Source organism: Cygnus olor, chromosome 1 (genome assembly GCF_009769625.2).
Source record: "Cygnus olor isolate bCygOlo1 chromosome 1, bCygOlo1.pri.v2, whole genome shotgun sequence".
Lineage (NCBI taxonomy): Eukaryota > Metazoa > Chordata > Aves > Anseriformes > Anatidae > Cygnus > Cygnus olor.
The window spans coordinates 89120873-89135119 of NC_049169.1; the positions used below are offsets into that span (position 1 = coordinate 89120873).

At 37.4% G+C, this 14247-nt stretch overlaps 1 protein-coding gene across 10 annotated transcripts in view; it reads right to left on the reverse strand.

Annotated features, from left to right (window-relative positions):
- The window catches only part of EPHA3 (EPH receptor A3), a 217701-nt gene that overhangs the window by 184215 nt on the left and 19239 nt on the right, over positions 1 to 14247 (reverse strand). The window contains exon 1 of one of the 10 annotated variants that reach the window (XM_040568250.1): positions 12250 to 12276. The exons of the other annotated variants lie outside the window; for them this stretch is intronic. Coding sequence (XP_040424184.1) covers positions 12250 to 12261 — 12 coding nt within the window. The 5' untranslated portion in view covers positions 12262 to 12276. Of the gene's footprint in view, positions 1 to 12249; positions 12277 to 14247 lie in introns of those variants that run through there. 10 annotated transcript variants of the gene reach the window in all.

The window sequence follows — 14247 nt, forward strand, 5'->3', positions numbered from 1 at the left end:
AGGGGTAAATCCCTCTCACAAGTGCACGTACATATCATAGATATCTGATAAATTAAAATTCTTCAGTGAAGTAACTGTCACAGCACCCAAACATTAATACTCTAGAAAATAGCCTAAATTCCCTAGAAAAGGCAATCTGCATGCCATTAAACTGTGCAGACACTTTCCCTGCATCCTCAGTTCTCACCCACCCCTTTCTTTTTTTCTGCTTCCAACACATACATGGAGGTCTTTGTTCCCTGCATCCTTCCCTCCTTCCAGTACAAGCTGCATTTCTGGCGCAAGAATATTGCTCTAAATGAGCTGCTAGAAACCTCTGCATGACAAGTCATGCAAGCTAAAGGAAAAATGGCATGTGCCTCAGTTGGAAGTCTTAATAAGGAAAGCAAAACATGTAAAAAGATGAACGGACAGACTGAAAAAACACTTGCACTCAGAAAAATGCAAGCTGACATTTAAAGACATAAGTGAGAACTAGACTCACTTTTACTAAGCTCCCTGACCTGCTGCTGACATCTGATTTCATCTTCATACCACTGGATTTTAGGAACCCTCTGAAAGCGGTGCAGTTTCTTTTGACAGATCCACGGGGAAAGGAGATGTAATAACTTTTATGTTAACCAAATGTTTTATATTTCTTCCCCAGATCCAGAGAAAAGCCTTCTCTTATGCAAAGCAGAAAGAAATCTAAAAACCCCTTGAAGAATACCAAAGCAACAATTTCCCATAGCCAAGTGGACTCAGTCAATTCCTGCATAGATGGACAGATGTAATACAAGTTATACTGCACACACACATCCTACATCATGGTCTGACATCCAGTCCTTCTACAACTGTGACTATATCATCCTTTTGTCTCTGCCAGAGTCAATTGGGGCAAAAATTTAATTTTCACAAGGTATACATGACATTTAGTTAGCTACTTTCTTCTAGGGTTTTCTCTTCAGCCTTCCAGAAACAATCATTGTGAAACTACGGCTGAAAGCACCTGAAAATCAATTCATGAAACAAACTCATTATAAACCAAAACTGTCAAGATTTATGCAGCTCACAGATAACAAGCATGTGCTGTAAGGCTATGAAATAGGTATGTGTTTGTATGCTGAAAAGGCTGCATATAGTATCAACTATACACAACTTCGCACATCCATCATCTGCATTTTCAAGTACTTCATCAGGCAAAAAGGTGAGCGTGTGGATGGATCATAAAGTTATCCACATTTATGTGACCTTCAGAGAAAGAAGACCACAGAGAGCTTCTACTAGGTTCAGAACAATGGGGATAAAGAATTAAAATTCTGCTATATATGGTAATATTTTTGGACAGAATTCTATACTCATTTGACCCATTAAGATATCTGCTAAACCTTGGAATAAAGTAACTGTAAAAAAAAAAAAAAAAAAAAAAGTAGAGAATTCCCAGCAGTAAAACAGTGGTTTCAAACAGCACAGGATATCCCAATTTTTCATTTTTTTTTTTTTTTAATCACACTTTTCACTGAACACCAGAGAAACAACAGACCTGCAGATACAGAGCAATGCAGACTGTTTTAAAACCACTGATAAGCTTTTACAAGCACTGTTTATTAAAAGTCAGAGCTGATAGCAAGTTTATACTTCATCAACTAAGTCAGACTTCTGAAAGCATTGGAGAGGGCTGCTACGTGAAGAGACACTGCTCTGAGCACAGCCCCCTGGTTATCTCCACCTTTGGGGAGAACAGAGAGCCCTTTGGAGAGGAAGGACCATCTTGCCAGAAAGACCATGGGCATGAAAAACATGTGGATTCTCTTCTGCTGGTTTAACAAACAGCAGGAGAAAGCTGCTGGCTGGCTTTTTCAGTGTACAGGTTGCTCATACATAGCTGTATATTTTAACGTAAGATTGCTTAGACAAATGCAAATGCTCTATGATCTCTTCGGCTTGAAGCTTGTCTTTTGTTCAGAACCCAAATATTTCATATAGTGACATAGTACATTCCTTTTTCTTTCTATTGTCCATCATCTTCTCTGCTACATCCACAAAAACGGATACTTCGTTTTGCTTTTTCCTCCATCTTCCTGAATTTACTGTCTGGGGCTCTTCTTCTCCTTAGTTCCATCTCCTTCTGTGCAACATTTGCTGTAGACATCTATTACATTGCTATTACCTACAGCATCTGTTACCTACTGTTTTTTCCCCATAGTATTCCCGCTCTTTTCCATGCACAAAATGCCAAGGGTCACCGAAACAAGCTAATGCTAAACCATTCCCACAGTCAGTTAGCCCAATATGATCTTTCTTGAGTTACTCTTGGTTTACACATTTTTAGAAATTTGTGGATACAGAAACAACTCTAATTTAATTTTGGTTTTATGCAAATTCTATGTTAATCAAATTATCCTTGGTTATTTCTAAAGATGCTTCACTATTTTTTTTTATTGCCCTGTTTCTCTCAGATACTACAATATGTCTTTATTATTTATTTTGACCTTTTGGCAGTCTTACTGTATTGTCATTTTAATATGGTCATTAACCATTCCATAACCTTTCCAGTCTCCCAACACACTATGGACCTTGCTCACACAACCCATCAGTGATTACTTATTACATTTCTGTATTCATCCTCTCTTCCACAACAAAGGCATTTAATAGCCATTTTGAACCAATGATTTCTCTTCAGACACTTAGTTCACCTCTGTCCTTTCCAGACATGACTTTACCCCACTGAATGTCATGTCACAAAAATGTGTTGCCAAATTAAAACAGTTTATATCCATTTTGGTACATCACGTTTACAAACCATTGCTCACATTTAGGATGACAGAGGTAGGAAATAAAAAAGGCATTATACAGTCTCTGGTTCAGTGCAGGAGCATTACTTGCACATAGCTGTGTTTTACTCTTAGTTACAATATAAATCCAACAATTCCTATGACTAAAATGGGTTCATGGGTAGGTTAACAACAACTTCAGTACACTACAGACCTTAGAGCTTTGTCCAGCTTTCAGATTGTCCAATGTGACAGAGTTGATATGATAAAAGTAGTTGTCTCCTGCTAAGAACTAAGTTTAGGCAATTTACCTGGGTCACTATTCTAGACATCTTTTTCATTATTCCTCTTTCATTTTTCTATATAAACCTATTCAACTACTCCACATTGTTAAAACCATACAGATGGGAAGTTAACTATGTCAGCTATCGGAATGGTTGTGGCGTTGCTTGTGAGGCCACAGAGCAAAGACCACCTAACATCATCTTCTCATCTGACATATTTAACCTAAAAAAGTCTTCTGTTACATATATATTCAGAAGCAGTTGGGCACTTCCCACCCCCACCTCCAGTATTTTAGTCCTGTAACACTTCTCTCTGTATCGATAATAGAAAATATTGCAGAAGTTCCACCCCCCCCTGTAATTTTCAAATGCTGTTAATACATTTTTGTTTGTTTGTTTTGCTTTGTTTTATTGGGATGCAGAATCACATTTTGGTGGAAAATACAGTAAACACATACACATATTCCTCTCAAATGCAGAATCACATGCTTGAGATGTTCAGAAGGATTTTAATTGCTAGGAACATAAACACTGACTTTCAAGCATACACATACTTGTAAGGCCTTTTAAATTCCAACCAAGTACTATGGTACCACACCTCAGAAACCCACCAAAGTCAAAGGAAGTTTTCTAGAACAAATCATTTCTTTGCATGTGAGAAATGAGCAAGTCTGACTTTGTGTCTTTTTTTTTTTTTTTTTTAAATCCCGTGCTCCTCTGACTATGCTTAGGGATGCAGAGCTTTATCTAGAGGCTTTTCCTGAGTTGGACTTTTTTAATGGCTGTCCTCCACGTAGGTACTGAAATGTTAAAGTGGATTACAGCTTGAGTGGAGCAGCTCAGTGAAAGCCCTTCTCATGTGACCCATGTAGGAATTAAATGTGGCAGAATGCAATTCTAACACTGTAACTGTGTAAATTCTTTTTTTTTTTCAATCATATATTTTTATAATCATTTTTAGTAATGCAGTGCATGTGAGCATGCATCTGCATACACACAGATATAGGTCCCAGAGTTGCACACCAACACCACATTCAGAGAACATCCCTGCATTGTTGTCACTCTCCCCAGGATCTCACAAGATGACTTCAAACCAGGTGAACCTTTGATAGAAGGCTGTAAACAAATCAAGTGAAGAATGCTTGCGTCTCAAAAGAATAGCTAAGGTATACGGTCATATACATAAAATTGTTCCCCCAACTTTGAGAACACACAGAATTAATTCTGCGCAATCCATAGCAAAGCACTGGAGGAAACTTCTACACTGTTCCCATCCTTTTTGGGACTTCAGTAGATGCTCGGTCTGGCATTTAACTGCATTCCGCAGACTCCTCCCATGCAGTTGGTACAACATGGATATATGAAACAAGACGACAAAACAAGTTGGACCAAAGCATTCGCTGACAAGAAATACAGAGAAGATTATTGTGTTTTTCCTGTAATGGCAAAGGAGGGAAGTTTAACGGTAAAAAGGTAAGTTGAATGGAATGCTATCACGCATAGTTTTCTTTTTCTCCCTGCTTTTGTTTTGTTTTATAAATAAAAGGAACAGAAATTTTAAGCGGACTGATTCTTGTCTATTTCCTAGGTCTCTTCCGGATGAGGACCTTTTACTGAATTTGAACATGAGAATAAGAAGAAAAGGAGATGCAAGGTTTTAATTCAAAATCTCTGTTTTACAGAAGAATGCAAAAGGAAGGCTTGAATCTGTATATTTAAATCAGTTTTTCCAAACAAGGCATAACCAAATAGAAAAAAGCCAGTGCCCTTCTTACTAAATGAATTTGATTTATAAATAAAACACATTGCAAGTGGCCATGCCAAAACTTGTTTACATTTGGTCACAGTACTGCCTTTAACTCAACTAGTAAACTAGGTTAAACAAACACACATCACATTTGACCAGTGTTTGTAAATAATTCTAACATGCACCAGTTAAAATGCATATGGTTTTTAAAAAGTTCATTTCCAAACATGTCAGAAACAATTAAATATAAATTTTATATATAACATAAAATAGGATGGCAGACAATCCTGCAAACTTCTGTACATCAGTCATTGCAAAAGAATCTGAGGGCATAACTTCAGTTCAGATGGGTCCTTGCCCCTTTGTTGAATTTTTTCACTTTCTAAAAGGACATAAACCTGAACAGATTATACACTTAATAATAGATATATAGTCTTTTACACCGTGTATACAGAGATCTGCCATTCTTCCTATTAAAACAGAACTCTCAGTCAAGTAAAACCTTATTTTCTTTGCTCAGTCCTCAAAGTCACCACTTTTTAACCTACACAACGCAAATTGCAGACCTTTCAATTTGCATCTCTATTAATAAGTGGTTTAACAAAATGTTAGCTCTGAGTTCAATGCTGCCCTCCACCTTCTAAATTAAGACACTGCACTAGTGCAGTCACATGCAACTGAATTCTCAAGATTTAGTATGCCACACATCTATCAGTTCTCCTAAAATCTTAAAAACACCAAAACTCCGCGTTTACTTTCTATTTCCATAATTTGCTCAGTTTCTGCTTTCATTTCAGTTATGAATGCTTTAAAACCACAAACTCCTCAGAGGCTCAGAAGTGGGGTAACCCACAATCCACCTTCTATTACAGCATTAGAAAGACAATGCACAACCATCTCTTAAAATAGTGTGTAAACTGAAGATTTCACAGTACTGAAGTTCAGTAACTGGATTGTTCCACGATTTGTGAATTGTTGTTGGGAACTCTGTGCTTTAAAGCCAATACCCCTGTTTATTTGCATGTGTTAGTTTTCAGTCTACAAGACAGAAATTATGCAGAAGTCATATTGTCCTAGCAAATCAGTCATGCAGTTCAGTTTCCACCTGGGCTGCACGTTCGTTTTGAGCACGGACTACTTCTCCACCCATCTGTCCTTCATCTGCATAGTACTGTTCTACCAGTCTCATTAATGTTCACCCCTCTGGATGGTTTCATTGTAAGAGGATGTTCTAATCTGAAAACCATTTACTTTTGAATATACGCTGCTAAATTACAGTGCCAGCAGGAGAAGCACAGCTCAGCCTCTCCTCTAAACATTTAGTCAGGCTAAAACACTTCGACATAAATGCTCTACAGTTCAAACGTTTATTACCAGGTTTCAGAGTAAAATTAAATTACTGTCATGGATACATTACATTTATTAATAAACTGTCACAAGAATATTAAAGAAAGTTAGACAGGTAACACAAGGATATCAGGGAATATAAACGCTCAAGTTCCAGTAGCAATGTTTGCTTTGCCAGGTTACACATCCCGTAAGTTTGATGGAATGCACTGCACATAATGTATGAAACTACACAGCCACGAAGAAAATTAACTTCTGAAGTTCTGGTTGGGATTTTAATTTTGTGCTCCATGAAAAGGGGAAAAGCAAGGATCCTGTTTATTTGAACTCCTAGCAAATATTTACACACAGGTTCGGGAAGGCAGAGTTTTGAAGAGATGACAGGCACAAATGTCACTGCAGTTTGAAGGAAGGAGTCAGAGGGATGCTAGTAGTTAACCCAAGCTCTCTCCTTCAGAAGCAGAAACCAAAGGGTCCTGCTTCGCCTCTGGAAGACGCAGGCTGTTGTGGTATCTTCTTTCCCATGCAACAGTAGGGAATAAAGATCCATGTCTTCCAGATGGAAGGCAGCAGAAATAGCTCCACCAGCAGTTTAAATGTGGGTTGCTTTCTACAGATTTCAATCTAGAGTCTTCACTCGCCCTCACACTTAACACCTCTCTCCAAATATGCTTTGACTGTTTAATGTAATTCCACCCAGAGATCTCATTTTCACTTCAGTTTAGCTTCCATTATTACCTCATCCCTCTTTTTTTGTGCCCCATTCACCCTCAGGAAACATTTGTTTGTCTTTTTTTAAAAACAAGCAAACAAAAAAAAAACAAACCACTCAAATCAAAAAAGTATTGTCCTTAAAATGCTCCTGGCCACTGAATCTTACATGAAATCTCCCCTTCAGGCAGAAAACACAAGCTTAAGATCCTCAGCTATCATGGAAAATGTTTGTCAGATTGGAAAAGAAAACATTCAGATTCTAGACAAATTTATCTTCCCTCACAAGAGGTTTTGGAAAACAAGCTACTATAGGACGAGACTTATAATTTTTAGGAACTGTGGAGACCTAAACGACAGTATGCTGTTACTATCTCTTCCCAAGAAATCTTAACTCCTCCAGAACCCATTTTGGTTCTACTTGTCAAACCTCTGGGTGGTAAAGGGTAAATACCTAAAATAAAATGTGATGTTGCTTGTAAACTGCTTCTAGACTGAAACACCTAATCGGTACATAGACAAGGTATGTACACTCCTGCTTCATCCTGTCCTTGGATCCTTTCTGCCATTCTAGTAGGCATTGTCCGCGTGTTCATCGGTAAGCATAGCATTACAACTACTAAGACTGCTCAATACCAAGACAGTTAGGGGAGAAAAAACACATGAAGTGAGGAAGCAGGGCTTGTTCAGTCTTGTAAAGGGAAAGCCAGGCAATGATCTAATTGCAGACTGCAAAATCTTGAAGGGGACTTAACACAGCCAAACTCTCCTCAGTAGAAGCAGATGGTATAAAAGAAAATGGCACCAAACTGTGTCTCGAGAAATGCCAACAGGTATCAGGCAGAAGCCTGTCACTCAGAAGACTGCAGCACTGGAACAGGCTGCCCGCAGGGCCTGTGGAATCTCCACCTCAGAGGCTTCCTGGAGTCCACTAACACAACACTGTAGCTGCATTAGCAAGGGTCCTGCGTTGAGCAGGAGGCTGGGTGGACTAGGTGGCCTCCTTGAAACTCTTCCAAAAGATTTCTTCATTTCTCTGATAACCTACATGTCTGAAAATGAGACATATTTCAATATCACAGTTTAAGAAAAGATACCAAGTGAAAAGTAGATTCTTAATTACATCACTCTGCAGCCTGATCCACAAACAACACTGACATTTTCAACCAGGAATAATTATACAGCACAATCAGACCTTGAAGCACGTAACCCACCAGACCTTTTTGTCCGTATCAGTGAAGTCTAAACAGACCCTAAATAAAGATTGTTCATTAAAATCTACCCGAAATGCTCTAAGTCAAAGAACTGATAAAGTATATATATATATAAAAAAAAAGAGAGAACCATATCTCCTACCATTCCCTAGCATTTCTGTACAGAAAGCTCACATCTAATTTAGAAAGCTTCAGTAATACAACTACTGCAAGCAATTATTGTCCTGTAGATTTAAAGATTCACTTTGGGATTTTTATTTATGTCCTTTAGAAATGAGAATATAAACAGAGCGATTCCTCTTTTTCCCTGAAGCCTGACTAAAATCAATCACCAGCCCCTTGAGGAAGGATGACATTGACTGCCCCTACTTGTCTAATGCAACGGCACACAAACCACAGAGCAGCACAGCACTGGCCCATATGTACACGTGCTAGCAGGCAACTATCAACCGTTCTGCATGTCTTAAGTTATCCTTTTGGGCCTCTGCAAATCCAACAGCTGAAATGCAGTTCTGGTCTGTGGGACATGGAGGAATAGCAGTTATGAAGGGCAAAGCGACACACGGACAAAAGGACCAAGTGACCCAAATAAATCTCCTGGATTTCATCACTATGTTATGCCTAAGACAGCATCTAGGCACAGTGCAGAAAGCCTGTTTGGGTGGTAGTGGCCCACGGGTGCTGACAGGGCGGCAGCCCGCCCGTCGCCCCACGGCCATTCCCCCAGGCCACAGCCCTCGGTTCCTCACCAGCCCTCAGGGCTGCAGCTGATGGAGGCCGAGGGGCTATGTCTGGGAAGGGCACTTGGTTAGGAAATCTGCAAACACAATCTTTGGGCTGTTTTACTAAAATGTTTAATAAAACAGCCTGAGGTGTGGGGGGGTGAATTGATGTGTGCCTCTCCTGCCTGCAGACTGCTGCAGTCTCAGCCTCATCCTTTCAGCATGAGACCCAGCAAGTCATCAGTGCACTTGCACCTCTATTTCTCGATACCTTTCAAAAGTCATTTTAAATTTCCTGCCAGAAAATACTGTACTACACGATGACACTCACTTCATGTTATTTTTCAAAAATCTTTAAAAAAAAAAGACCTACCAAAAGTATCTAGACTGTAAAAAATAATGCACAAACCCAGGAATGCTATCTGGCATAAACATTTTTGGTCATTTTAAAATGGAGATTATAATTAGCATTATCATCTAGATGTTGTAAAAGCAGTCTTAAAACCAACTGCAGCGTGCCCCTTTGATAAATAATGTAGCATTCCATGACAGTTACTCTATTAACTTTGTTTTATTCTGCTTTATGTGAATAAATTCAGCACAACAGAAAATGAACAAAATGATAGAGTAAGCATTTCTTTACAAAGGGAAAAATATCTAATGGTGATCAAGCCATTTGAGAGAACTTCTCACAAATGGTCTGCATTTATGCTGACAGGGCTGACAGAAATAAAACTCTGCCCATGAGGGGAATGATGCTGTTTCTAAGCTTTGAAAGCTTAAAAAAAAAAAAAAGCAAGCTGAAGTATCTGCAATTCCAAATCCAAATACAATCTTTAAAGTCTGGGAATAGAAGCCAGAACCTGCTTTTTTTTTTTTTTTTATTGGAAACCACAGAAAACTAATACCCAACCTTCAGCAACCCATTACCAGTCAGTAAAATGACTGATGAGGCTAATGAAATGTTTTTTTCTCAGTAATTATCATTATAAAAATGGAACAACAGCACTGCACTTATTTTACATTTAGCTGTTTTTTTTTTAATTGTTTCTATTTCAAAAGAAAGGAAAAAAGGCTCTCCCCATCTCAATGATGACATCGTGAAATCTTTGTTAATGTTAATGAGAAATTAGCACACTTTTCACTATGTTAAAAGCTATTTTTAAATTGCACCAAAATGCAGTATTGTTATGATCAGACTGAATTTTTCGAATGAATAGACAAGAGACTACAATTTTCAAATCAACATGTATAAAGAATATTCCAGTGCACCACATCTTAAAACCACATTTCTTTCTCGTAACAATGACTAACAACTTACAGCAAGAAAGTTGTAAATATAATTTTGAACTAACATTGCAATCTCAAACTTTTTCAAAGCATTTCTCCCATTTGTTCAGTGAACTCCACCTAAATTTTTGCATTTAAACTTCCCTTTTAAATGCATGCTTAATGAAAGCAGCTGAGATTGAGCAAAAAATCTAACAAAAGTCAAAGCCAGCTAAAGTATATCTGAACTACGTTCTTATTCTGGAATACTCGTGTACTGCTTCTGTAGACATCGAAATTTTCATATTATATTCAGAAAGCAGGACTTATCAATGCTAACACTATTCATATAATTAACCATCTCACATATCTCATAGCTTTAAATTACTACTAACAGCAGCTATCAGAAAGGGGAAAAAGTACAAAACAAATACTTTTTATTTTTCACCCATCACGTTCAGAGTTAGTGTAAAGGAAGCATCCACGGACTCGAGTATTCTGATTCGGGCTGTGAATCTGAACGAATAGATTTTAGTACAGGCAGATTTCTAAACACCTCTGCAAAGCTAAATCATTCACTTTATATCTTATGAATAAAAATATGTTCAAACAGTTTTATCGGTAGGAAAAAAAACACAAGAAGTCTGTAAAGGCCAAAGAGCATTTTTGATTACAGGAAATCAGAGGTGAAAGGAAGAGTTTGTGTTAAAGGATCGTTTTTTTTACTTTTCACACTTTTATTATTCTGAAGAAAGAAGAATAAAATGAAAGGAATATACTTTCAATGTAAACCAAAAGCAGATATTTAAGTTAAAAAAAAATCAGAATATATTAATGAAAAACATTTTCTCAATCAGTTATTCAGAGCAAGACGAAACAAAGTCGATGATTGACAAAAACAGAATTCCTAGTGGTTAGTTTGACTTTCAGTCACCAAAATAGTCTGCTTAAATTTCAGACCTGATACACAAGCCCTGAAAGGCAGAGTGACAGTAGGAAATACATAAAGTTGTAAGGAGACCAGACCTCAGGCAAAACATACATAAATCCTGGTTTTAACGGAATGTTAACAGAAGTACTAAGGAAATTCCACTACTAACGAGTAGGAAAAAGAAAATGTATTACATGCCCATTTTCATTTTGGGAGCAAAGTACTTCTTTTTGCATTTTATAGAGATATTTTTCAGTTTCAATCTTTTGTCTTACACTGATTGTTTGATAATGTTTTCAGTACATTTTGAAACACATTTTCACTACCACCTTCTGAGTCTGGTAACACTCCACACTTCAAATACAGTATCACTTAAAAGTTGACAATATTGGTGTCTCAAACAAAAAAAAATATATATATATACACACACAAATGAAGACATCAACCAGTATTGAAAGAAAACTAAATTTAGGTGAGTTCATAAATTTTTGTACTTGTTGGCCAGTTTCAAGTACAACTTAAGGCTGAGCTGTCCTAAGATTCTGCAGGGGTGTGAAAATCAAGGACGTGTAAGGTAAAGAAACTTTCTGTGTACCCAGCTGAAGGGAGGGCTGAAGCATGACACCAGGAAACCCACCCGTAGTAAGGACCTACTGCAAGAAAAGCTTCAATCACAGGACGCAATGAACCACAAGACACAAAGCTACAGGGAAACAAGCCTCATTATTTCCAGTACTCATGGAAGTACTTATTAATCTTGAAAACTTCTGTCATGTAAACAGAAAAACTTTCTGTTCGTAATGACCTAAATAACTGATTCCTGAATGCAGTTTATCCAAGCATACCTTAATCACAGGCAAAATGTAACTGTGACCAAATTTTTCTCTACCTTCATCTAGTCACAAGCAATAGCCAAATGCTTATTTATTGAGACTTTTCTTCATCTGCAATATCACGCAAAAAAGGGCCAAAAAGTTTTTACTGTGCCACACATTAGCAGACTATTGCATCCAGAACAAATGCAGCCAGGGAGACTCGCTTTGCTTTCGTGGGTAGGCAGTAACACAGTCTAATGTGACAAACTACTTGCAGGCTTTTGAAATGTAAGAAAGGAGACATTTTCCTCATTTGCACTTAAGATTTTTGATTCTAACCCAATTCTGGTTCATGGAAAAACTCTCAATCTCCATCATGCATGTTCTGGCCTTCCTCGCATAACACAAACTATTACAGAAACAGGGAATGCTATCCTTCCCTCCTCTAATACTTACTAAAGTTTCCATTACTGAGATCCATGTCTTGCTTTGTCCAAATGATCATGAGAGCAAGCACTAAGAAAAAGCAAATTATTCACACCAGATTTTCAAAACAGTTCAGTGTACAGTCAGCAGCTGAAATATGTGCCCCAAAGTTTACGATAATGAGCACACCCAGCTCTTGAGTCAGACAGATCTGAAGAAACTCAGGGACCTAAAAAACTTCTCTCATAATTAAAGGCTTTATCTTTGTTTCCCAAGCAGTATTTTAAAATTTTGCTCACAATTTACTAACTGTGATCATGTATAGATAGGGTTTTGTTTTAAAATAATTATCTATTACTCGATAACAATAAATGCCTGAGCATTCTTTTCTCTAGCTACAAGGAAGAAATAAATAAACAAACAAATGTTTATTTTACTTTTCAACCAACTACCCAAAAAGCAAGCACCCAAGAAATTTCAAGTCCATAAATACATGTGATAAACATGTAAATATCAAGTCACAACTTGGGTGACAGCAGAACAATGCACTGCTATTATGTCAAAGACATTTTTCCAAACTTCCCAAAGAACATGGAGATAGATTCAAAGTACAAACATCTTTCTTACTAAAAAAAAAATCATACTGAAACCAATACAACGACTCACATGAATATGCAGAGCAGGATTTAGACTCTACTCTTTTTGTCCTGTATGAATTATCCATCACATTTCTATTGTGCATTATTAAAGTGACTTGCTTTTTTATCCTCCCAACCCCCACATCTGTGCTGCTGTAATTTATGTGAATTGCAGTTAATGATCACTTGCGTTATGCTTAATCAGCATATCAATAATATACTCTGCACAGACTAAGTAGCTCTTCTTTCTTTCCCCTTTAATGAAACCTATAGAAATGGAACTGGTATTTGACTGATTGGCATTACAAAAAGGTTGCCTAGGCAGGTGCTGGAGATGGTAGTACAGGATACAGGCCTTGTGACTGCTGCCAATCATGCTCAAGCCTCAGCAAAGCCAGCTATTATATTCTTAATTGAGTATCTAGAGGGGCCGATGTTTGTTACTTAAGGGATTTTAACGAGCTTGACCAGATCGGTGTTCCTGACGCCAAGGCTGTGGCTGTGTGGGATGGTTCAAGGAGAGATCACATTCTTACGGGGTTATATTACTAAACCATGGACTAAAACACTGCCATCAGAGTGTTCTTATGTGGGACACGGAAATCGTTGAATACAAATGAGCTATAAATCTTAACATGAATATTCAGGAATTTCTGGAAAGCTGTTATTATATATGCCCAAGTCAGACTGAAAAGAAGAAAGAATAGCCATAGAATGCAGAAAATGACAACAATCCAATCTGGGTAGTTTTGCCAGAAATCAATCAATATCATGTATAGATCAGATAGAATGATTAACCTAATAAGAGGTTTATTAAACACTTTGGCTAGATTTTTTTTTCTTTTTTTTTTCTGTACGTCAGCCTCCTCAACATATTGACATTTATGGCTTCAGATGAGAACACTGCTGCACATTGAAGAAGAATTGGCACAACACCAATACTCTCATTTGTGAATCACAGCCTCAAGAGTAGCTCTATTACCTTTACCTTGTAAATCACCACTGTGCTATTAGCAATCTTTCAGTGTGATGTGACAACTTTATTATAATGTTTTTCCACTAAAGTTTAAGTTCATATTTTAGTTAGCTTGGAGACTGATGCAGACATATTTACCAGGTTTAATTAATTGACTATAAATAATGGGCTGTAAAAAGAAGATGTCTCTTTCTTATGATGTTCAGGTTGTCATCATTTTACAGAATAACGCCTATTCAGACAGGATACACGCTGGTGTTTTCATACTATACTTCATTACATTTCACTATGCAAGCTTAAAATTTCACACTACTTTGAGGGCTACAGTTTAGAGTCTTAGTTCTCTTACAAAAACACAGTACATGTACTACATCAATTTACTAGTAATTAATTTTAACTAGAAATTTCATTAAC